The sequence below is a fragment of the Olea europaea genome, chromosome 10 (assembly GCF_002742605.1).
Source record: "Olea europaea var. sylvestris chromosome 10, O_europaea_v1, whole genome shotgun sequence".
Lineage (NCBI taxonomy): Eukaryota > Viridiplantae > Streptophyta > Magnoliopsida > Lamiales > Oleaceae > Olea > Olea europaea.
In genome coordinates, this window is record NC_036246.1 from 28235755 (window position 1) to 28261575 (window position 25821).

The 25821-nt window shown below is 33.8% G+C and overlaps 2 protein-coding genes across 2 annotated transcripts; both read left to right on the forward strand.

Annotated features, from left to right (window-relative positions):
- Positions 1 to 770: 770 nt before the first annotated feature.
- Positions 771 to 4954, forward strand: LOC111400490 (aldehyde oxidase GLOX1-like). The gene is made up of 5 exons (XM_023027903.1): positions 771 to 795; positions 2289 to 2526; positions 2614 to 3155; positions 3261 to 3598; positions 4388 to 4954. The coding sequence occupies exons 1-5, from the start codon at positions 771 to 773 to the stop codon at positions 4760 to 4762; spliced, it is 1518 nt and encodes a 505-aa protein (XP_022883671.1). The 3' UTR covers positions 4763 to 4954.
- Positions 4955 to 20068: 15114 nt separating this feature from the next.
- LOC111401714 (protein ABHD17C-like) lies at positions 20069 to 23933 on the forward strand. The gene is made up of 5 exons (XM_023029571.1): positions 20069 to 20629; positions 22185 to 22221; positions 22488 to 22724; positions 22882 to 22929; positions 23138 to 23933. The coding sequence occupies exons 1-5, from the start codon at positions 20328 to 20330 to the stop codon at positions 23627 to 23629; spliced, it is 1116 nt and encodes a 371-aa protein (XP_022885339.1). The 5' UTR covers positions 20069 to 20327; the 3' UTR covers positions 23630 to 23933.
- The last annotated feature ends 1888 nt before the right edge of the window (positions 23934 to 25821 follow it).

The following is a 25821-nucleotide window of genomic DNA, read 5'->3' on the forward strand; positions in this document are numbered from 1 at the left end:
ATGCCATACCTCAACGCCGGAGTTTTTTTTCACGGGGAAGGGTTGGTGTAGAGAGAGTGAGTGAAAGAAGGTGGTAGGTTTGCATAGAGAAAATGGAGAAATGTAGAGAGAGATCGGTAAATGGGAATTAGTTAGGATATGTGATGTGTGTGTATTGGAGTATATATATTTAGTAAAAATATTAAATAAAATAAAACATCTGATTTTTGAAAACCGAAACCTCTTACATAATTTTAGAACACAGATCTTTAAAGGTATAGGGTGGGGTATAATTTCCTCCAAGTAAAATGACCTACATATCTTTATCAATTAACTTGGCCCAATTACGTCCAAAACCCTTTCCCTTCACATCTCTAAGCCCAGAGCCGCCGGTCATTACTACTAGTTTACCATCATCAAAGGAACGAATCTCTACCTTCAAGGCTTCATCCCCATCTTCATCGATTGTTGTCGAAGTACCGCCCACAAAAATCTTCTTTTTTCTAAAATCTATGATGTTTGCTCATCTTGGAATAGTCCGCTTGATTTATACTTGCTTTCTATTAATAATATGAATTTCCTCAATGACTCTATCAACCGCAGATGGGTGTGCATAGGTGACAAACTCCAACCCGAACCCACAAGGATGCCCTATTTTCCTATCCTTCATTATTACAGAATCCTTAATATCTCCATATTTACCAAAATATTTGACAAGTTAAGCAAAAGTCGTTTCACGAGCAAGACCCCCAATGAATATTTTCTTTTTCAAGACTAGCTCCATCTTCAGAATGAGGATAAGAATTTTCAAAGATGGTGTGTTAAAGGGTTCTTCCAATGCCGCTATCTTCTCAGTTAACCACTTGAGAAAACCTAACCAATAAAATGAGAGAATATTCTTACCAAGTCAATCTTTTCGCTGAATAATCTTCCCTTAGGATCATTGAATTATATAGTTACAATAAATAATCTAAATATTGTAAAAGTAATCTATCTATGCATGGTACAATCATGGGCGGACCCACATAGGGTCATGTGGGGTCAAATGACTTTACAAATTTTTGCCTTCGTTTTTTTTTTTAAAAGAAAATAGTTGTTTTAATCACTTTACGACCTACTTTGATGTACTCAATACAAGATATCAAATGAAGTCGAAATATTCCATTCCTAAAACCATTTCAAAGTGATCAGGGTCTAGTTTTTTGTTAATTAATGACATGTTAAATGGTCAATCATAGCAAAAGTTACGAAGCCTCAAAATAGACCATTTCAAACTAGTATTTCGAGAATTTTGATAATTTGCTAACTTTCAAAATATATCAACAATCATATGCTATCCGAATCCACAAGTTGTTTGTGTCATGTAGAAGCTCGTTTTAAAAACTACATTGTTGTCATATTGAATGGTTCGAACGAATACTGAAAATAGTTAAATATATGTCAAACATACATCTCAAAAAAGGTCGTTTAACTCGTCTTTTTTTTTTTAAAAAAAATCAATTATTTTATTAACGTTTATTATTTTTGCACGATAAATTGTTCAATGTAATTTGCCCCGTTTGGCCCCCATTTTTTCAAATTAAAATGGAAGGAATAGTATATTTTTTGAGAATGAGTGGTTGAAAAAAATGAAAAGTTTTCGGCTTATTTTATTGAAAATTGTGTGATTGAAAATAGAAGAAAGAAAAATAAAATTTAATTTAATAGAGACCAAACATGGGCTTTATATCATTTTATTAGGAAATTTTACATGAAATATGACGTCAAAAATTTTAAAATTGTTACTGATTAAATATAATTTAAATTACTTCTGAATTATATTTGCTTTAAATTTGAATTTCACTTTCTGGAGTAAACTTGGATTTTATTTTAATTCATTTACTTTCTACATTCAATTTAATTTATTCATTGTTGGCTAAGAATTTATCAATGAAATGTTGAACAAAACTATACAAGTAACAAAATTTATTTAATAATATTGACAATGATATAATTAAATGACGTTTTCAAGGTATCAAAATGAGTATTAACTTATTTTCATTAATATTATGTTGTTTTATTTTTTTTTTAAAAATTATATTTTATTTTGACCCTACAACACTAAAAGTCTGGGTCCACCTTGGATACAATTATAATGGTAATATAGACTTCAAACTGTAATATTTAACGATCTCCATAATTTTATTCAATCTCATTGACAAACTAGAATTAAAGTAATTTTCACTAGAATAGTTTCTTCACGAGTCCATAATCCAAACCCAAGAAAATAAAACTTGAGGTGGAACCTTTTTTTTTTTTTTTTTTTATAGAATCCGGGCAATCAGGTTATAGATTGAGCCACCGCCACAATGGGACGAGATGTAGGGGTACGCGTGAGGATTTAGAAGACTCGTCATGCTATGCTCATTCGGTTGAGTATGATTTTTTGAGGAACAAAATTAGGCCTCTACATATTGAGACTGATACTTGGTGTTCTTCGGGTTCCTTCTTGAGCAATGGGACGTTGATTCAAACCGGCGGGTTTGGACATGGTGCTCGAAGAATAAGGTATTGTTGAAACTTGAAACACATCGTTTAGAAGTTAAAATGGTTAGAGAGCAAACAAACTTGTTATTGATTTTATGTCGACAACAGGTATCTTGAGCCTTGTGCACATGGCCATAATTGTGATTGGAAGCAAACAAAGAGACTTTTGGCTGATGATAGATGGTATTCTTCGAATCAAATACTCCCGGGGCATGACCAGATCATTGTAGTGGGAGGTAGAAGGGTTTTTACATACGAATTTGTACCAAGATTATCATCCAACAGTTTTAAATCTTATGACCTTCCATTCTTGCACAATACCTATGACAAAAATGAGGGAGGAAATAATCTCTACCCTATAATCCACCTTTCTTCTGACGGTCATCTTTTCATTTTTGCCAACCGGGATTCAATCCTTTTCAACTATAAAATAAACAAAGTTGCCAAAACCTTTCCAAGAATTCCTGGAAATGGATCTAGGAGCTATCCAAGTACAGGTTCATCAGTCATTCTCCCTTTAAGCCATTCTGATCTCTTCGAAAGGGTCGAAGTCATGATATGCGGAGGGGCGGCTTCTGACGCATTTTCAGCAGCCCAACACGGCAGATTCTTACCGGCATTGACATCATGCGGGAGAATGGAAATAACAGGTATTGAGTTTTTACTTTTTAGTCTCCATCTTAAAACGTGAGCGCTGTCAATCGGAATAGTCCAATTCTTTATATTTAACCATTGTGGGATTTTGCGGTTGACAGGAAACAAACACGAATGGAAAATGGAGAACATGCCCGGGCCTCGTCTAATGAGCGATATGCTAATTCTCCCAACAGGCGATATACTAATAATCAATGGAGTGAAAAATGGTTCTGCGGGGTCGAATTCCGCAGCCAATCCTTCCCTCCAACCCTATCTCTACAAACCAAGAAAACCGTTCGGCAGGAGATTTTCTGTCTTAAGATCAACGAAAATTGCCAGAATGTATCATTCATCTGCCGTTCTATTACCTGATGGGAGAATTCTTGTTGCAGGAGGTAATCCTAATAACAGATACATATTCAGGAATGTACCTCATCCAACCGAACTCCGGTTACAGGTAAGAGAGATAAATATATATGACTAGTTTTTTAGCAAATGCTGTGATTAAAGCAAGTTTACAGCGGTTATCTTGGTAGCATGTAGAAACGTCCTATCAACTAAAACAGCTAAAAGAGCGTCTTTGCATGCTACCAAGAAAAGCGTCTAAAAAAACCACATTCTAAGAGCAGCCAAACATCTTCAATACATGTTTTCGAGCGTGTTCAGAACCTACTTATAAGTGATTAAAATATCTTATAAGCAGGAAAAAAAAAAATACTTGTCGACTTAACAACAATGGGACTTAATTGTCACGACAAAAGGAGGATAAATACCTCCACTCCTATTTATTATCTTATTTTTTAAGTTGATCAACATATTTAGCATATTAACCTAAAATTTCTGGAAATTACTAAAACATCTTGATAAGATAACTGTACCAAAAAAAGCCAAAAATTAGGTAAATTCTCCTTTTGATTATGCTTATAAATAAGTAAGTTCCCAAACATGTTGACTTAACAAGGATTATTTTACTTGTTTTACTTATACGATAGTATCTTTTTTTTTTTTTTTTTTTTTTTAAGCAAATTCAGACAAGCCCCGTTCATCTGTTTTTATCACGTTGTACATCCTTAAAAGGGACATTTGCAGCTTTTTTTGTAAGCGTGAAGAGATTTACTTTCAAGAAAGTATCTAAAAGAGCATCTCTACATGTTCTTTACCAAGAAAAGCAGCTACAATTGCCCCTTGTTTGCACAACCAAACATCTTCAATACCTGTTTTCATCGTCTCTATTTCTCCTTGAAAGGCATTCGTCCCGGACCATATGGACAAGAAATTCGACAAGAGCCGGCCTCATAACGTTTCCATATCCAGCAATGGTAACGACGGCGTGGGATATGGAAAGGAATTTTCAGTTCAGTTTCTTCTGAGGAATACAAGGCTAAGAAATGTAGTGTTCACGGCATACGCACCTCCATTTACTACACATTCAATTTCAATGAACCAAAGGATGCTTACACTTAGGTGCAGAAACTTGGTTAGGGCTGCAAATGGGTTGATAAATGCACGTTTGGAAGCTCCTCCTAATCCAAATGTGGCACCTGCTGGTTATTATATGCTTACAGTTGTTAATGATGGGATTCCTAGTGTTTCTCAGTGGGTTAGGTTCATCCATGCTTGAGTTTTTTTTACTTTTATACTCGTCTCTCGAGAAATTGTACGTGAAACGACCGCACCATTTAATAAGATTTAAAGTGAGATACTAAATGTAATAGTATTTGTCGGTCATGCTAGTTTAGTCGGTTAATCCCCATAGTGTCGATTTTTTTTAAAATGTTGGTGGTGAAGAAATAAATCTAAAAAGTTTAAATTATTAAAGTGCAAAAAAATATATATTAATTTTTTTTTTTTTTTTTGATACCCAGGCGTCCCAACTTTGTCAGACTAAATCCTGGACCTCAAGTCTCCAGTCCCTCATTAGCTTGAGTTTTGGGCTTTTCTACATGTACATTAAGAGTTATATTAAGGGTTAAATAATAGACAAGTAACATTTGATGAACAAATAGAATAATTCTAATTTTTTATGTCATGTTTCCTTACTTTTAAAACTCGTTTTCCATTTAAAAGCCTAACATAATTCTCATAATTAATCGGCATTGAGACTTCAATTTAATACTTTATATGAGCGGATAAATCACTCTGTCTAGAAAGTTATTTGAGTGAATTACCCAAATTGTCACTAAACTGTGGAAAAATTTCCACAGGGTCACTAAACTTTAAAATTTATCAAATTCATCATTGAATTTTGCAAAAAGTTTCCACATGGCCACTGAACTTTAAAAGTCACTTAATTAATCACTGAACTTTATAAAATGCTTCCTAGGGGTCACTAAATTTAGTGACTTCTGTGATACCTTTTGCAAAATTCAGTAATCTCGTGGAAACTTTTTGTAAAGTTCAGTGATAATTGAAGTGATTTTTAAAGTTCAGTGACCTCGTGGAAACTTTTTGTAAAGTTCAATGACCATTTGGAGGAATTCACTCAAATTATTTGATATTGGAGGTCACGTCATATCCCCTCATATGTATGTACCTTTTTCAAATTTTGTCAAGGGTAATTGACATAAAATTTCCCTACCTTTCAAGATTTCCATGGTCACTTCAACGTTTAATATATATTTGGTATGGAGTGGTAACAGCATATAAGGCAAAAATATATACAAATTTTGTTTGTAAAACTATTTAGTTTATTGTAAGTAATGCATGTTTTTCAAAATAACAAATTTCTATCCTTTCGTGAAATGGTTTTATACTTTCTCTTCCGTTTAATTGTAATTTTTTGAACAAATATTAAGAGATTAAAAGTAACTCAACATAACATGGTACTGAGTTTGGTAAAACTAGATCTTACATGAACCAATTTTCCATCCATGAACTATAGCAGTTTCGGTATGATAATTACTATTGTGATTCTTGTAGAAATGATAAGCTGCCCAAGTTCTTGAAATTAGTACAGGATCAATAACCATTGATGAATAGGAGAAGAAATATTATCCAAGAAATTTCAAAGTATGCACATGTTTTGGTTGGTAATGAGAATGCAATGATTTGAAGATGGTTTGAGGAATTAAGTTCGTCTTTAAGTCTACTAGAATTACAAGAACGGGTCATGTCAATTCAGACAGTTCAAACCACCTTTACATAATAACATTTCCAGTTTCCATGCACGAAAATTACTGATTCTGGTTAGTGAAACTGAGGTGAGCTTTGTCCAATAACCTCTGTATGAAACATCTTACATGTGAGAATTCATTAATAGTGTCGGCAGAGATTACAATTTTGAGTAAAACTGCACTGGTTTCACGCGGAATGAAAATAAGGACAACTCGATTTCAATAATAGTTTCACTGGTATGAAACTAGTAGATTTCAACGGAACAAAAATAGATTTCAACGGAACAAAAATAGGGCTGTATGAAAGCTTGAGAAAATTACTGCAATAGATTACTTGTTATTGAAAAACAAGGGAAACAGGGAAACTTCACAAGATTTCTTCCTTACAACTCTTTTTCCATACATATATACCTTTTAGGGCACATTTGCTACTTAGGTCATCTCCAACCCTTTACCAAAATTTGTACCATTTTATACCAAATTTTGCACCAACTCTTGCACTAAACTAAAATTTATCTGCAATTCATTACACCAAAAGTTGCATCAAATGAACAGTGTTTAGTCATTTTCTTCCTTTCTTTTATTTTTAACAATTTATATAGATGAAAATTATTTATTTATTCGATTTACTACTACATAAATTAAGCATACATAATTACATTTTGTTTACGAAAATATGAAATTATTTAATATATTTTTAAAATGTAATACAATTAATAAAAATATCACAACTAAGAAAATATGAATCTCGAAATTATGGTATGGAGAAGTCAACCTAGTGTTTAATTTAATTATCGAAATTCATATATCATCCCACAAATGTTTAATTAATGCATTTCGTTTTGAGTACTTTTATTTTAATTTGCTCATCTATTATTATTAATTATGCTATTAAAGTTTATTACAAATGATGATGATCATCATCATTATATTATTAATTAACCACTTAATTATGATTTAAAATTTATGTATGATGTAAAATGACAAAAATACCTTTCGTATCAACTTGGTCATACATGAAAAAAGGGCAGAATAGACTTTTATCACATTTGGTACAAAATGGTGCAATATTTGTTGTTGGGTTGAAGTGGTGTTTTTGGTGAAATTTGGTGGAAAATGATGGAAGGGTTGGAGTTGCCCTTATACAAACTTAAAAGCATACTACAAATTATATTTTTAACCCTCACCCGTTTTACAATTTTCTTTGACTTTTTAACTAAAAAAACATTACACATTAACAACTAAGAATTACTAAGTGGTATCGCATGCTTTATCCCGAGATCCTTGTTTAGATAAACTAAAGTTTTGACAATGCAAGCGGCCTCAACAAGGCTACGAGTTCCATACTAGAAACTGAGTGAATCAAACTATCAAAATTCAGATAAAAATAAATAAATAAATTGAAATCTTTTCTGTACTAGTGTCCAGTCAAATTGACTACTCGGAAACCCAATACCTTATAGCAAATAATCAACTCAGTACAACACGATTAATAGAAGACCTACAATAATAATACCTTCGATTGAAATCTTTATACAAGAAAAGATGGCTCAGAGGCCACCATAGAAATTCCTTATCCAAATGAAAATGGCTTTAAATCTTTAATTGTTTACACCTCCTAACTACCAAGGAACTAGTTCAAACTGGGCTTTATTCCCTATTCTTATCACACTTCACTCTTTATAAGTGCCATTATTATATTCTTTAAAAACCACAAAATCCAAATCATTGACCCCTTTTTACTTCCCACCCCCACCAAAAAAATGGTGAAACTGACGGCAAACGTTTATCAACCAGCTAGGATTAAGAATATAAGTAGGTTTAACCAGTCAGTGGTAGATCCAAGGGACGGCCAACTAGGGCGAGATATATATATATTTTTTTTTTTTAGTAATAGATTAAATTTTTATCTTATATTTCTGGTAATTGACTTTATTTTCAAAGATCCCTTGTAGTTTACTTGGTGAGAGTCAACCTTAACATTCTTCAAGTCTTAGGTTCGAATCCCTATCAATGAATTTGTTATGTATTATTTTTATTCTATAATTTTTACTAAAATTCAATGAGAGAGGAATAATTAGGATTTGAACCTGTGATCTCAAGTAAGGGTTGTGGTAAACTTAACCATTATGGCACCTCTTGAATTGTATTACTAAATTTAACAAAATAATATTTATTAGGTTTTGGTTGTTTCAATGTAAACAAATTTTAAATATTCGAATTCACACTCTTCCTTTGAATTATACAAAACTTGGCAACAATATTATTTGATGAGTTCTATTTGTTCTTATAACAGAATTATATATATTCAGTTTGAACAAAATAATTATTATATTTATATTTTAGGCCATGTTCGATTCTCCCTTTTTTTAAAACTATATTTTTATTTCTTTTTTTCATTCATACGTTCTTCAATAAAATAATATTACATGTAAATTCAAAATTTTTCTTTATTTTTAGTCACATGTTCTCCATCAAATCACCATTCCAAAATGTATTTCTTGCCAAAAAAAAAATGGATATCAAAAGAATTTTTAATATTTTATTGCGGACAATGGCAGATGGTCAACGGTCGTCCGTGCTGACTCAAACTCCTGAATTCGTCTCTGTTGGTTAGTAACCATAGAAATAACTTGTTATCAGATGACAGTGCAATGATGCATGAAATTTTTGCAACTCATGCTAGTAATGGTTATGTTGGTAATGTGAATCCAATTCTCCACGTCATAGAGGATATTTTTTATTGTGCTTTTCAACGCATTGTCGCTTTATAAATGTATGGTCAATTTTGCTTTCTTTCTTTGGCTAATTAAGTTATTTTTGGTAATTTACTTCTTCTAATATCGTGTCCAGGGCTCTCGCCAGCACAAAAATAAGCTGGACGAAACGGATGCATTGTTAAATCAATGATGAAATCGATGGAGCATTGGCTTTTTAATTACAGAAAGTATGTTGGTGAGGTTAATCGCCATTCCTTTTTAAGAAGTTCCGTGTTCACTGTTTGATAAGTGCTTTTTTTTTTTTTTTTTAAGTGTAAGCAATTGTCGCGCAAGCGCACATAAAATAACAGTGGCTATTTGCAAAAGCCTCCGAGCTATACATGGGATGCAAGGCGGTGATCTCAATAGAATCTTTTGCTATGAAGTATTCGTGTTAAAAATGAATCCACTTGCCAAGTCTGTAGCTTACCTTAAACATGTGTCAGGCATCATCGACCAATCAAGTCCGCTGAAATCCCAATTTGACACGATTAATGATCATGTAAAAGTTGCATTGGATTTAACATAGTGCATTTGTGAGTTCAGGAAGCTTCCATCTGAGTACATTTTAGACGACAAGCCACCTAAGTCATCTGACACGACCCATCCCAAATCATCCCAGTGGGCCTGAAATGTGATAGGCGCCGATGAGGAATACTAACTAGATGTCAGAATCACCATCCAGGCTGACTACGTGTTACCATTAAATATGCACTAAATAAAGTGCTTATAAAAATAACGCAATGGGCCCAAAATAATTAATTGGTGCTTTATCAAAATGAATCATATTACTCAATATATGATGTGGCTATCACCTGAAAATCATCAGGCTCCTCCACCTATGAAGAATAAACTGCTACTTGTAGGAAAAATCGTGGAAAAATATACAAGTTAATAGTTCAGTGAATAGAGAATTTGAAAATAATTATATTTTCTCATAATATATGAATTGATAGCACAATGAGTGGAGAATTTTGAAAATAGATATACTTTCTTGTTTGTACATGTTTATCGAAAATCGAGTTTACATCACTTAACATTTCAAGATATAAGATCAAATAACAATAATCTAGATATGAGACACCTAATAATGCTGAAAAATATCATCTCATGGACAAGATATAATCATCATCTCAAATTCATATAATCATCTCATCACATCATATGTAATTCATAAAAAATATACCCTCTGAATGAAATTTGTAATCCACCCCTCGAACTAAGTACTTTCGCCACAACCCTTTAGCCGTCTCCATGAACGAAAGCTGAGCTTAAACACCTCTGATAATCTATTCTAGAATACGGCCAAGACCCTTCTGTGAATTATATGTTGGAGGAATTTTGTGAATAGTGACGCCAGAATAAGTATAATGATGGTTTGTAAATCCGTGCCGAAAATTGGAAAGAGTAACGGCAAAGAAAACACGAACAAGAAGAAGAAGAAACTAGGGACAAAGCCGAGGCAAGAGTTGGACTCTTTGTCCTTAAGTCGAATTTGCCCCGCAACGGTGCCTACGGATTTCGACAATCGACTCCCAAAATACAACGGCTACACTTGTGTTTGTAGCACTCCAAAACACAAGTACAACGAACCAAATTTAGACTTATGTACTCCAAGGATGAAATGAAGGAAAATCAAAATAAATGAAATGATTTTGATTTTGAATAGAAGAGAGGATGAGAGATGTTTTGTATATCAAATTGTGAGGAATAGGACACCCAAAGGGTCCTATTTATAGACCATGAAAGGGTGTGGACGAAATGGTTGAGGCCAAACCATGCACCATTTCCAAACAATGCACCTTTATGAAAAGGTGTCTATTCGGTTTACCAACCATGCGGTCGCACGGTCAAATATTTTGACCTGATTTTCGTCCTTTTTCGTAATTTCTCATTCATCCGATATTGATTTTCGAAATGCCAAATATACCCTTCAATACATGCAGGTCGATCCCCATTTGTGCGCCCCGAAGCGGCGAAGTGGCAAACAATTTTGCCTAAACGGATTGAGTCAAGCTTTTGAGTATTTGGCCGAAATCGATACGAAGTCACTTTAATCGATTTTCAATTCTCGATTTATTTAACCAATATCAAACATTATATAGACACGATCAAGACCAATGTCCAGTCAAAATCTTTCCGTGTAAAATAAAACACGGTCAAGGCCTTTCTGTAAATTATAAGAAGTATATAATCACAGATACATTTGTGGTCAATCTCAATATCATGTCTTATATTTCAATTTACAATTAATCCATATACGATCTGGAATTCCACATTCATCATAGTGAAAGAGCATTTCCATATTAATCATGTAATTGAACAAATAATTCACATAGTCACGCCTAACATAATAGTATAAGTATTTTATCAATATTTGAAATATATAAGTTCTTCCACTTATTGATCTGTGGATAAACATCTCGTTAAATTGATGAGAATTTCCAAATATATAAGATTCAAGTACTGCGTAAAAAATATGTCCTTTGTGTTTTATATTAGAGTGTGAGACGAATTGCCATGAAATGCATATGACAGGAAGCACAAAGAATACTTTCATAAGCTCGTCGTCTATTTTAGAAAACTCCCAATATCAACAACCACAAGACAATTACACATAATCTACCTCAAGGATGATCTATTGCCACTTGAAGATGGCACTACCACGACAAAGTATATCAATGATGCTATATATTTTTATTCAAAACCGTTTTATATTCTGCGAGAAACAAGTATATTGACTTAATTTAATTTGAATAACATGGAGTAGAAGTAATTAAAGGGAAAATAGCCTTGTTACTAATATTGGATCTCGACATCTCTGGTGAGCTTCGCATACTCGATCATGTCTATAAGGAATCAAAAAGTAGGTTGGAATTCAATAGGAAATCGTGTGGCTCCCAATTGTAGACAGGACAATTTCATGGAAGGAAAAATACAATCTAAAGTTTCATCAGCTGCAGTCGAAATATGCCATGGTACACTACATTATCCTAACATACTAGAATGGGTCATAGTAAGGTACATCAAAGAGGTGCAGCACTATGTAAAGGAACCGATTCTTGTGGCATGGGATCTACAAGGTAAAGTAGTCAACCAAAATGTATTCTATATACTGTGGATATGGGATAATTTGGCCTATCCTTTACACTAGCATGAAAGAGGAAGTGTTATGGAGGGATGAGACTTGGACACTTCCGCTTCTCGTGGATGGCATTGATCAATTTTCATTGGATTGGGTAACTATTTTTTATTTATTCTTATTACGGTTTTTTTTTTTTTTGTTGGAGAGGACATACTAATCTTAGTTTCTCTTATTTTAGATTGTCGACGATAAGTACATCTGTTTGTTTGGGGGAGATGACATTAAATGGATCTGAAGATTTACAATGATAGCGAAGAAAGTTGCAAATGCAGCTGATATAAGATTAGAATGTTCGTGTGGGAAAAAATGGCTGCAGGGAGAAAGTTCAGAGGATGAACAAAATAATATCCTAGAATCATTATAATCGATTTTGGACTGATATCACGTCGGATTGGTATTTCTAGACAAGTCTCAAAAGCATGATGCACACGAAGATTCAATGACACGGGGCTATTAAAGACGATCAAATACAGAAAGAGGTGCTGACTATTCTTACTTATGGCGATAGTACTAATTAGGCTCTAAGTTGTAGGGGTCATCGACTTAAATAGCTTGAAAATAATTTCACTATGAAACGTAAATAAGTAGTTCGCATTGTACTTTTTGTGTTAAAATAATATATTTAAATCTCATAGAAGTACGAAGCATTTGTTAGGTTGTAATATGGGTCGAATTGTTGTGCGAAGATTCTACTACGGGGGAATGGAGATAATGAGGATGGCAAAAATGATCAATTTTTTCCATGTGGCGCAATAGAAAGGAATGCTGTAACCAGAGTGGGTGAACCCTCAGAGATATCAGGTGCCCACATATATAGAGTCAAAAATCTCTTGAGGTTGCAGAAAGGATTGACGGCCTGTTGATCAAGGAAAGCCAAAATGAAGTCTTGCTTCTCTAGCTTGGTTGTGGATCTGCTTCTCCAATGATGGGCGATAGAACACTGTGAACAGTGCACTTTTTGATTGACTGAAGCGGGAATATAACCCCTAGGAATAGCCTAATGGAATCGCCCCTTCGAGCCTACCTTCAGCTGTAGGTTTCAGTGATCGAAGAGTCCTTAGACTCGTAGGGGTTTACCCATAGAATCGGTAAACTCCAAGAGCCTTAGAATAGAATCAATTACAACAGTTGCAACAGAAATAGAGGCTTCAATTGCTTCTTTAGGAGCTTGGTATATCTCATCCTCAACCTATGAAGCTCTACTGTGATAATCAAGCGGCTCTTCACATCTCCGACAATCAAGTTTTTAAAATTTCCACGTCTAGTAGGATGTAGGAAGACCGCCCCTCACTCTCGTCAGCTGTACATATGTCACCTTCCATTGTCTTAGCAAATCGGACCAAACCATTTACCAGGCTACTGTTCCCTCACAATTATGGAGTAAGACATCAATTTCTCAATAAGATGAATTTTTTTTATTGTATGATGGACCCCTTGAAAAACATTGGCGTGTGTGTTGGAGAAGGTGATGCTGATGAAGAGGAGTTTAGGCCGATAATGAAGTATGAGGATGCTTCTAGTTGTGGAGGTGCTTCTACTTTTGGTATTGGAGGGGTTGGTGGTGCGTTGAAAGTGGAGGTGGTGGTGGATTTGAGATGCATGTGAAGTCCACTGGTCGTGAATGAGATAATGGTGGTGGCGATAGTGGGTTGTGGATTTGAAGTGATGACAACGATTTGGGGGGCGGTGGTGGTTGGGATGAGATAAAGAGTGATTGTGACAAGCCAATTAGATAGTTTGAACAAATAAATAAATTGTGACATAGTACATGTGTTAATTGGTGACTTAAATAAGTAATTGTAACCCCTAAATTGTCATTACAACTGTGACCTTGTGTGCTTTGTGATTAATATGTGATTGTGATAATAAATTGTGTGTGATTGTGATGTGATTTGTTTAATTAAAGTATATCACAATATTTCATTAGATGTCAAAAACTGTGATTATCTGGATTTTGAAAAAAGGTTCATAAATTTGTTATTTTAAAAATATATTTAAAAATCTTTATGATTATGTATTTTCCCCCTTACTCCAGATTCATTAGGAATATACTTTGGGTTCGCCTTTTGGGCTATTTCTTTTCCAATTGGCCCAAAGTTGAATTAGTTTTTAATTTAATAAAAAAAAATTATACATAACCCTAAATTCGACTAAATATATTATGTCAATTCAACGATAAATTGTCCCAAACAGAATTTAACTGAGAAATAGTTGGAGACTTCTAAAATTCATACATTTGGAAAAAGATTCTAGATATATTTGATAAATTAATCGCCTAATCATTTTCGGGGAAATTATATATACATTCACCGTGCTAGTCATGAAATTATAAAAGGAAAAGGAAAATGATGAAAAGAAAATTTAAGAACTCAACTGTCTTCCGTGTGAAACCCTATCCGACAATGAATTTTAGTATTTTTAGATCGTTGGTTCCCCTAACATCAAGTCACTAACTCTCTTTATTATTATTTTTTTACTAAAGAAAAAGAGAACAGAGAAAAATATAAAAACCAATTATTCTAAAAATCATGCTTGGAAAAAGATTCTACATATACTTCATAAACTAATCGTTTTTGAGAAAATTATGTATACATCACATGCTTTTTCAGGAAATTTTCAAAGGAAAAAGAAAATAATATTTATTTTAAGAACCCAAATTTCTTTCGTACAAATAGAAACTTACTCGATAAGGTATTTTAATAATTTTAGATCATTATAATTAAAGACCTTACAGCCACTATTCACAAGGACTTCTGTTGGGCTGTGATACCAATCTCTTTGGAGGCAATGATGAAACAATGGACTAAGGCCCAAAATCAATTTTTTAATCTTTAGGCCCTTGTCCAATAACGTGACCTGATCCAAATTCGAGCCAAAACATTAAAGCGTGTTTTAGGGTGTGGCATTTAGTGCAACCCAAATGCGTTTATCTTTATTTTCTAAGGAGCCATCTGGATCATTAGATGATGTTCTGATCAATGGCTGACTCTTAGTGTATAAATAGCACCTTTGGTTGTCCTATTCATTCAGCTCGCCTTTTCCACCGTTTGAGTGGTGCTTTTTGTGAGACTCTTCTTCTCTTCTCTGTGTTCGATTGGAAGTATTTCTTTATGGTTTTCTTTGTGAAATCCAACACTAGTGTATTGTAAAAAGGTTGGTGTGAGTCTTTTACCCTTGTGGCTTCCTTTAATTAATAGAGGAATGCTTTAGGGTTTCGAGTTAGGTTTTCTTGGTCACACAGATGGGTACGACCCTATTTTACTATGTCTGAGCCCTAAAATTGTAACATTTCCATTCTTGGTGCCATGGTTACGATTTAAGAAAGCTTGAAAGGAAGTTGTGTATTTTCTCTAAGTTTTTCTGCAAATCTCTTAAGTTTGATAGTTGTTTGGTTTGATACTTTTATAAGCCAAATTGAAACAAAAAACCCGTGTGTACAAGACCAAGATCAAATAAAGACTAATAACCCCAACCAACAAAATGATCTGATTGAGTATCAATTGGCTAGGGATAGGCCGAGAAGGAACATAAGAGTACCTGTTAGACATAATGATTATCTATCTTTCTCTATCTTGTTTTATCAAGATCTTGCTTATAAAGAGTCTAAGACCTAAAATGAAGTTGTGAGCTGTAATCAATCTAGCAAGTAGGAATCTACCATGAGGGAAGAAATGAGTTCTTTAATGAAAAATAAAACTTGGGCACTTGTTCCAAGATCAAAGACAAATCCATTGTTGACTCTAAATGGATTTACAAGGTAAAAGAAGGCAGATCTGATAATGAGCCTTTAAGACCGACTTGTAGTTATGAGATTTACACAAAAATAATGTGTGGATCAACGAAATATTTTCACCTATTGTGAAATATACTACTTTTAGAGTTTTACTTGCATTAGTTGCTCATCATAATTAAGAACTTTAACAAATGGATGTAAAGATAGCTTTCTTACATGGTGATTTAGATGAAACCATTTACATGTCTCAACCTGAATGTTTCCAAATCCCTTTTCGTGCGTCTGCTTAAAAAATCTTTGTATGAATTAAAACAATCACGTAGACAATGATATAAAAGATTTGATAACTTTACTGTTACTGTTGGTTTTGTAAGAAGCTCTTATGATCATTGCCTTTATTTTAAAAGGAATTCTAAGTTTGTCGTATCTGTCCATTTGTTACTATATGTTGATGACGTGCTCCTAATTGGACTTGATTTGAAACAGATGAATGATATAAAAGAAGTTTTTGGATCTGTATTTGAAATTAAAAATTTGGGTCATGCTAAAAGGATACTTGGGATGAACGTTGTTAGAAAAATGTTTTAATTTATGTTAACTTTGAAACAGTCTGAATATATTAAAAAAAATTTATTTAAGTTCTTCATGCATGAATCATAATCTATTTCACTGCCTTTAGCTAGTCATTTCAAACTTAGTGAAGAGTAATGCCCAATTAATAATCTGATATAAGACACATGGAAAAGGTTCTCTATGTTAATGCTGTACAATCTATTGTGTATACTATGATCTATTCTAGACATGATGTAGCTCATGCAATTAGTATTCTAAGGAGGTTTATGGCCAACTTTGGAGAACACTTGGAAGCTCTTAAATGGCTTCTTAGGTATTTGAAAAAGGCACTTCCCAGGTAAGATTAGTGCTTAAAAACTACAATGATGGGATGATACTAAAAGTCTTTATTGATGCTGATTTTGCCGATGATAAAAACAATAGAAAATCTACATATGCTTATATGTTTACTCTTTGTGGTACTTCTGTAAGTTGGGAGTCCTAATTGTAGGCAACGAAGGCTGAATATGTGGTAGCTATAGAGGTTGTAAAAGAAGCCTTGTGGTCCAAAGAGTTGTTAACTGAAATAAATATGCTTACTGAATTTGTGATTGTCTACTCTGATAGTCAAATTGCAATACATTTGTATAAGAATCCTATTTTTCATTAAAGAACAAAACATATAGATGTAAAAGTGCATTTTATTAGAGACGTTATTTCTAGTGGATCTATCTTTCTTGAAGAAAGTCCTACTCGGTTCAACCCATCAAATATGGGGACAAAGGTATTGTCTTTTTCAAAATTTAAATGATGTTTGACACTTCTGAACATTGATACTGGTTAAATTTTGACTTGCAGGTATTACTTGGTGTCAATTGGAAAACTGCAATTGTGTCTGAAAACCCATTTACATCAAGATGGAAGTTGTTGGGTTGTAATGCCAATTATCTCTTTGAAGGCAATTAAAGCGTGTTTTAAGGCATGGCATTTAGTGCAGCCCAAATGCGTTTATCTCTATTTTCTGAGGAGCCACTTGGATCGCTAGATGATGTTTTGATCAATGACTAACTCTTAGTGTATAAATAGTACCTTTGGTTACCCTATTCATTCAAATCGCCATTTTCATCATTTGAGAGGTGTTTTCTTAGCGACTCTTCTTTTTCTCTTCTCTATGTTCTTCTCATCTCTAATTGGAAGTGTTTCTTTCTAGTTTTCTCTGTAAAATCTGATACTCAATGTATTGTAAAAGAGTTGGTGTAAGTCTTTTCCCCTTGTGGCTTCCTTTAATCAATAGAGGAATGCTTTAGGTTTTCAAGTCAGGTTTTCTTGGTCACACAGACAGGCATATTCCTATTTATAGCGTCTCAGCCCCAAAATTGTAACATCACCGTTGTTGGTGTCATGGTACGGTTTGAGAAAGTTTGAATATTTTCTCCAAGTTTTTCTGCAAATCTCTGAAGTTTGATAGTTGTTTGGTTCAATACTTTTTATACCAACTTTGTTGTCACCTCCGACTCATAGAGTCCCTAAAAATTTTTTATTTTTTATTTTTTTTCCCCCTAAAGAAAATGACGAAATATAAGAACCAATTATTCTATGCTACGTAATAAATGTTTCCATGTGCTTATCCACCTTAAACTATATACTGTACTATAATTTAACAAGATCCGAAGCTTCGGACATCCCTCTCTTCTTTCTATAAAAATTCTCTACTTTACACTATTTTAATCGCACCATTTTTGCTGTATCTATGAAGGAAATTCAATAGGAATAGAGGAGACATGTGGGCTATTTCTGTACACCTCAAGAAAGTGTCTTCAACTTTCTCAACATTAGTGTCTGCAACTTCCTTGACGCAGTCGTATACAATTAATCTAACTGAAGTTGCCATTAAAAATCGGACACGTAAATTAGTTTCTATAAGTAGTTTTTAATGTTAGAGCAGAACTTTTCACTTATTTAACCGAGTATATTTGGGTTAAATATTGTTATTCAGTTGTTTCCCATTTTGAAGCTCACTAACTGTCGTGTCAACCTCTTCTGAACAATTGTTAAAGCTCTTGATCATGAAATGATCGTTATGCTACTTCTCGAGACCATAGTCAAAAATTAATCGAATATTAACGATGGTCGCGTTGCAGTAGGCTAACATTGGTCATGGCTCAAAACTTTTACTTAAAATCAAATTGGATCAATTTATTTAAACAATTAAATCATATGAAAAGACAAATTTATATATTAAATTTGGTATTCAACGTAAAATCATTGTGGTCACTTTGCAGGGACCACCAAACAACGTGGTTCATTGCACCAAAATTTATTATATACATTTTTGATATGCAGCATTATATTTTACAAAATATTATTACGATCAATTTCTTATTTTTCCTTTCTTTTTCAATATTATATAATATTATTTAGTTCGTCGTACAAAATATTGACTCTAATGGTCTAATAGAGTACATCTTCCTAGACAGAAGAACAAATATTCTATAGAAAGAGACATGTGAGGCCAATTCCCAAGCACCGGCCCCAGCACTCCCAACTAGAAACCAGCTCATAATCTTTGATTATTGTGGTAATTTTGACCATTTTTGGTGTAAAACAAGCAATGATCCCATTTCTATGGGGTAAAAAGTGTAATCATCAATGCATTCTTGATTCCTCGAGATTTTGAGCAATTCTCGATATGTCAAATAGAATTCAAAAGTAGAATATAGGGGGAAAAAACTTCTTTTCCGTTTTTAATATTGTGCACTATGAAAGTAACGATGTTGATATCCCAAACTCGAAATATATCGTATAGCAAAGGCAAAAATAACCCCCCAAAAAGTTTAAATTGAGAATGTGGTTAACAAATTTGTGTTAAGAAAAGATTAGAATCGAATCAAGAAGTTCATATAAGTATTGATTAATTTACTTTATTGGGTAGCGATTTTAAGATATGTTTTTCTATTTGTCGATGAATGAATTTTCACCTAAAAAAAAAAATGTTTTTGTTAAGTGTTGTTTAGTTACTTGATGTAATTATATTATTATTTTGAATTGAATAACAATGGATAAGAAAAAAAATTAAATCTTGTATATTGTTTTGCAAATACTTTCCGTTGGTACGAACTAAACATGTCATCATATCCACTAAGCCATTTCGATAAGAAAATTTGTTTTATTACCCTAGATGTCTAAAATAATTTGGACAAAAATGAATCTCCAACATTCAACTTATAAACCTAACATGCGGGAACATTTCTCCACAATTTCTACCACCCGTGAGCTCATAAAAATTATTGTAAAATATTTCAAGCAAAGAACCAACACATAAAAGAATTTATATTTGTTTATTCTTCGCTTAAAAGTACTTCTCCACTTTCCTATTAGATTAAAATTATTTATACACGAAAAAAATATTTCACGTCCCTTCCAAATTTGGTAGCAAATAGGTTTTTCATTGAGGATGAATAAGCTATTGCAATATGAAGACTCTTCAAATTAATGTAGTCAAATGTGATTTCTTCTGAAATGTCGAGAATTTTCTTTTGGATATAAGAGCATCGTGTGTGATTTGAGATACAGTTCGTGTTATTTTATTATCATCTTCGATAATACTGTAGCACATGAACCCTCGCGTAGAAGGCCTATGGATTAGATGGAAAGGAAAAAGAAAAAAATAATTAAGTGTTGTAGTTGCACATGTGACCATCCTCTCATGAACAGTTAACTTCACAGCTGGTCCATAGTATATCATCACTATCACTCTGCACCAAAGCCTCCCCATTCTCTCTTTCTTTTTCTGTCTGTACCTACATTTATGCATACACGAGCACATAGTCTTTCCTCTTAACTTCAAGAATCAAATCTCACAATTCACATATTGATAAAGTTCAATGGGAGGGGTGACGTCGTCAATGGCTGCGAAGCTAGCATTTTTCCCTCCGAGCCCACCAAGTTACAAGGTAATTAGGGATGATGTCACTGGGTTGTTGCTGTTGGACCCATTTCCGCACCGTGAAAACGTCGACGTTTTGAAGCTGCCGACACGGCGGGGGAATGAGATTGTGGCTATATATATACGGTACCCTATGGCGACCTCGACCTTGCTTTATTCCCATGGAAACGCCGCGGATATTGGGCAGATGTATGAGCTTTTCATTGAGCTCAGTATTCACCTCAGAGTCAATCTCATGGGGTAAGTCAATTATGATCAAATTCTGGTTTGATTGAGTTGGAATTTTGGGGAATTTTATGATGATTTTATGAATTTATGTGGTTTTGGAAGTTGAATTTTTTTCGATTCTGTACTGTTTTGTGTATGTATGTGCTGTTTTGGAATATAATTGATGGGCTGTTTGTTTAATTGTCTTATGAGCTGCCATTTTGGCCTTTTTATGTGCGTTGATGAAATTGATGTGAATTGAATTACCTAGTAGGAATTTGGATATATATTTGTGTATACTGATAATTACTGATTAATTTAGCTTATAATTACCAAAAAAGGTGTCTACTTGTGTAGATATAGAATGTCTATTTATAAGTGTCTTGCCTATATTATATTTGGTTTGTTTGTATTGTAGACGGGGTAAATTTGGCGTTCGCTGTCCCATTTTTGTTCCAAGAATCTAGTTTTGTTCACGGGTGTATTCAGTGGGGATAATATTTGTGAATCAGACGATGCCTAACTGGTCATATTATTGAATCTGCAATAGGTGGTATAGAAATCTTAAATGTTTGCAATACCTGTTTGAATTATTACTAATAGTGGAAAGATAAATACATAGGTTCTTTAGGTCGTCTATGTAGACTCTGGCGGTAGGAACAGATTTCCATCTTCACAATGTTGAGTTTTGTTTGGCACATTTACCATCTGATATTGTATTGTCCACTCGAAAATGGTTAGGGATTGTGGTTTTTCTCTCTTTCCATTGCCATATCATGGTTCATGTATCATCTGGTCTATGACCATACTCTACAATTGGGAATATATCTGCGTATTAGAAAGTACAACACAAGCAAAGTAATCAACTTGATCTGGGGAGTTGGTCAGATCGAGCATTTACATGGCTATCATGAATCATATTTGATAAAGCTCAAAGTCTAGTTTGATGGCAAATAGGCTATAAAATAATCAATTTTTATCAGCGAAGGAAAGACATAACTATAATTTTGCAAAGTAAAAAATAAAATAAAAAAAATCTGTTATGAAAAATCATAGCTGATTTCCAACAACAAAGCAAGGAAGAGGATAGGGAACTGAAAGTTTTTGGAATAAAGAATTTGCTGAATGGAATTGATTGGTCAATAGCATTCAATGGCATAATTCAAAACTCAGTTAATTCCTCATTTTGAAGGAAAAATCTGTATGGAAGCTGTAAACGTCTCTTCTTCTCATTTTGTTCTGTGCATAAATTAAAAATTATAGTTTTTGAGTTTGTTATTAATCCTTTCTACTTCAAAGGCAACTTATAATATTAGATTGGAAATATCTCCTCGTACAATTCTAATGTGTCTGTTTCGTAAAACTATATATAAATCTTTGAACACTGCCTCTTGTGCAAAAATGAGATTCCATGTTCAATATATACGACATACTCAGTTCATATTAATCCTTGTTATTGGTTCCAGGTGCTTTTATTATGCTATAATCTGCCTTGTCAGATTATGATGCTTGGTTTCACATGCTACTAAAACTTAATTAAGTTAAGCTCATTTCTTGAAGTCTTTTACGCACGTTAAAATTTATGCAGGTATGACTACTCAGGCTATGGACAGTCATCTGGAAAGGTAACGTTATTGATAGCAAATCTCTTTCTTTTGTATTATGAAGGAACATTTTCGTTTCAAAACATATTTGGACATATTATACTTCTTCTTACTTATATAAAAATAAATAAATATTACTTATTTCCAACTTTGACCAATAAAATATGTATTTATTTTAAAACTTACTTATATACTTGTCATAACTTTTTTAAGGTTTTCAATCATGCAAGAAAGTGATTGAATACCTGAGAGCGCCTGTTGATGTCAGTATGCTTACTTTACTGCAGCCGAGTGAGCACAATACTTATGCAGATATTGAAGCTGCATACAAGTGTCTCGAAGAGAGCTATGGGGCTAAGCAAGAAGACATCATCCTATATGGGCAATCTGTTGGGAGTGGTCCGACCTTAGATCTTGCCACCCGTTTGCCTCGACTAAGGGCTGTTGTTTTACATAGTGCTATCCTGTCAGGCTTAAGAGTCATGTATCCTGTGAGGCATACATACTGGTTTGACATTTATAAGGTAAATTTCTATACAACTAATTCAATTATATTTCTTAATATCATTCTTCCGCCATACTGGTTTTGATGCCTTGTTATTTTACGCTTTGTGGATGCCCTTGTAAAAATGTCGTCGGTTTCTGTATTTATAAATATGACTTTATGTTGGTGTTTTGCAGAACATTGACAAGATCCCATTGGTGAAGTGTCCTATTCTGGTTATTCATGTAAGTAATATATCTTCTCTTTGTGATTGCATAAAACTATTCAATATTTTGCATCATCATCACTCCACTGGCTTTTCGAAGCAACTTCATTCTCATGAGAAATATCTATACCAAACCAGTGCCATACTAAGTTGGATCTTAGCACCCGAACAGTGTTATGATATAGCTAATTGAATTCACTCTACTTCTTTTCAATGTTTTTATGCAGGGCACTGCTGATGATGTTGTTGACTGCTATCATGGGAAACAACTTTACGAACTATCTCAAGAGAAATTCGAACCATTATGGCTCAAGGGTGGAAACCACTGTGATTTGGAACTATATCCTGAATATATTAGGCACCTAAAGAAGTTTGTTTCTACAGTTGAAAAACCACCCTCCCAGAGGAACACTGCCCGAAGAAGTATAGACCGGCCCGAACATTCCAGGAGGAGTACTGACTGTTTTGAGGCTCCAAGAAAGAGCACTGACAGGAGGGAGAAACCTAGAAAAAGCACTGATAGGCCAGAAAAAATGAAAAATTATGAGTATAAAATGCATTCTGATGACAAACTTTCTAAGTTGAGAGTATCATTTGACCAGACAGAAAGATCTCGGAGGAGTGTGGAATATCATGAGAAGTCCCGGAGGAGTATTGATCATCAACTGGAGAAGGCACGAAAGAGCGTGGATTGGCTGGACAGAATACGAGCTGTGTGAATTTGTCAATAGTGGTGTAGATCTTTGTGTTTTGTTTTGATTGGTGTGAAGAGAAGAAATGGGGAAAAAAGACGATTTACGATTTAATTTATGGTTGTGGGTCATGTATCTTGTTCTCGTAATTTCCACGATGACCCCATCGAATAACTTTTCCATTTTACTTTTCTGTTGTGAGGAAAAAGCTGGGGGTATATCATGGTATAATTCATCACTCTGAGACAAATTTTACTTGTCCTTTAGGCAGACCTGTATAAAGAATGTTTAACATCCGATAGTATTGTATCTCATCAATTTGTGCTTCTCATCCTTGTGCAGTGGCTATATTAATCTTCTATGTATCGTTCAAGTCTTATTGAATATTCCTTAAAAACTTGTATATGCTTAAAAAGGGCTGAACACTGTTCAGAGAGGTGCCATACCATATCTGGTTAATGAGCTTGAACTAGTAAAAATGGAGCTGAAATATATTGTCCATTGCCTGATGGGAGCGTTGTAATGCTATTTAGCACCAGTTTATATCATGCCACATAGATTGGAATAGCATTACTCGATGGAGCAAGAGAGTTGTGGAACAAGATTCAACTTCTTATTTGGCTAAGCTTAAAAGATATTGTTTTAGAAAGTAAGTTAAGAAAAAATTTCTAGTTAAAGAATAAAGAATTACTTTAACACTATGGTTGACAAAAAGAAGCCTAAATGTAACTTTTACTTTTTTTTTTAAAATAGAATAGCGTAACAAACTCGTCTCAAGGAATCGGCTTCTTTTGTAGCTGTTAGTGCTTTAGAGCCATATTGCCCTAGTGCACAAGAGTGGGAATAAGTATGTAAACGAGGGATTTTGCTACTTATACATTAAAATAGTACATAAATAGTTACCGAAAATGATATGGAGGGGAAAAATTGAATGAAAAAGTTGATTGTGTTTTAAACTGACAAATAGTATAATGTCATGTAACATATGTAATCTCTTATGTAAACCTTGATGTACATGTAGCAAGATCCGTAAAAGAGTATATAATTTGGACGATGCTATATGTACACCTTGGTGTATATAATGCATTTCACCCCCTTACATGGAAGAGAGCCCACATATAATTTATTGTATGCAGGTCCTGTTCATGTGAGGGGAATGTAATTCATTATATATACCAAAAGTATACTAGTAGAATGATCTGTATAATATCTTAGACTTTGCCACATTTACATCAAGGTTTATATAAGGATTACCTAATCTCTACATGGTACTCTATTATTTGTCAATTTAAAATACAATTAACTTTTTTATTCAATCTTTTCCCTCCACATCATTTTCGATAAACGCTTATATACAATTTTTATGTATAAATAGCAAAATCCTAATTTCCTCTATAATATCCCAAAGTCAGCCAGAGTGTAAAACCCTATAACATAAAACTTTATTGAAAACGAAACTACCATTAACTAAGAAACTAAATAAGTAAAAATAACACAGACACACATATATATAACACCCTAGTCAAACTTTCGATGAAAAACATCGAGGGTTTGCCAAAAAGAAACCAAAAACGACTCTGCGTATGTCTTCAAGAAATTGCGAGCATCCCTCATGTCATGGTTACGCCGAACTAACTAGTCACTGCAAAACCGGCTTAACAATACTGAATTTCCTTCTTTAGAACGAATTACTCCTCCCGACATGACTCAGCTGCAGCCACACAGGGCATAGACATTTTACGTAGTCCACGAGCATAACTCAGTAACGTCAAAACAGCTTGACAATATGAGTTTTGACATCATTGCTGAAGCCAAAATGGTAACCTGAACATAGCCAATAACCGAACCATTCAAATGCAAATGCAATAACTAAATACCAAATCCAAAACAACTCTATATAATTAAATATCTTGTGCCAGATTCCCAACGGTTCCAAAAAAAATATAAGTATCAACCTTAAATTATGATTTCCTGAATCAAACCAAACAGCCACCATTAGTATAGCGCAATACACATGTCGTTGAGGGATAAAATCCACGTCCAATAAAAATGAAAATATAGACCAATTTATCAATTTATAAAGGTTAATTTGCATATAATCGGCATCACATCAGAACAAAATTACAAGATTGCTTTCAGAACTTACTGGAAAAAGGTGAAGCAACAAGAATAATTAAAGCCCGCCTGCGGCAGTGTGCAGAGTTCGATTCCCCGCAAGG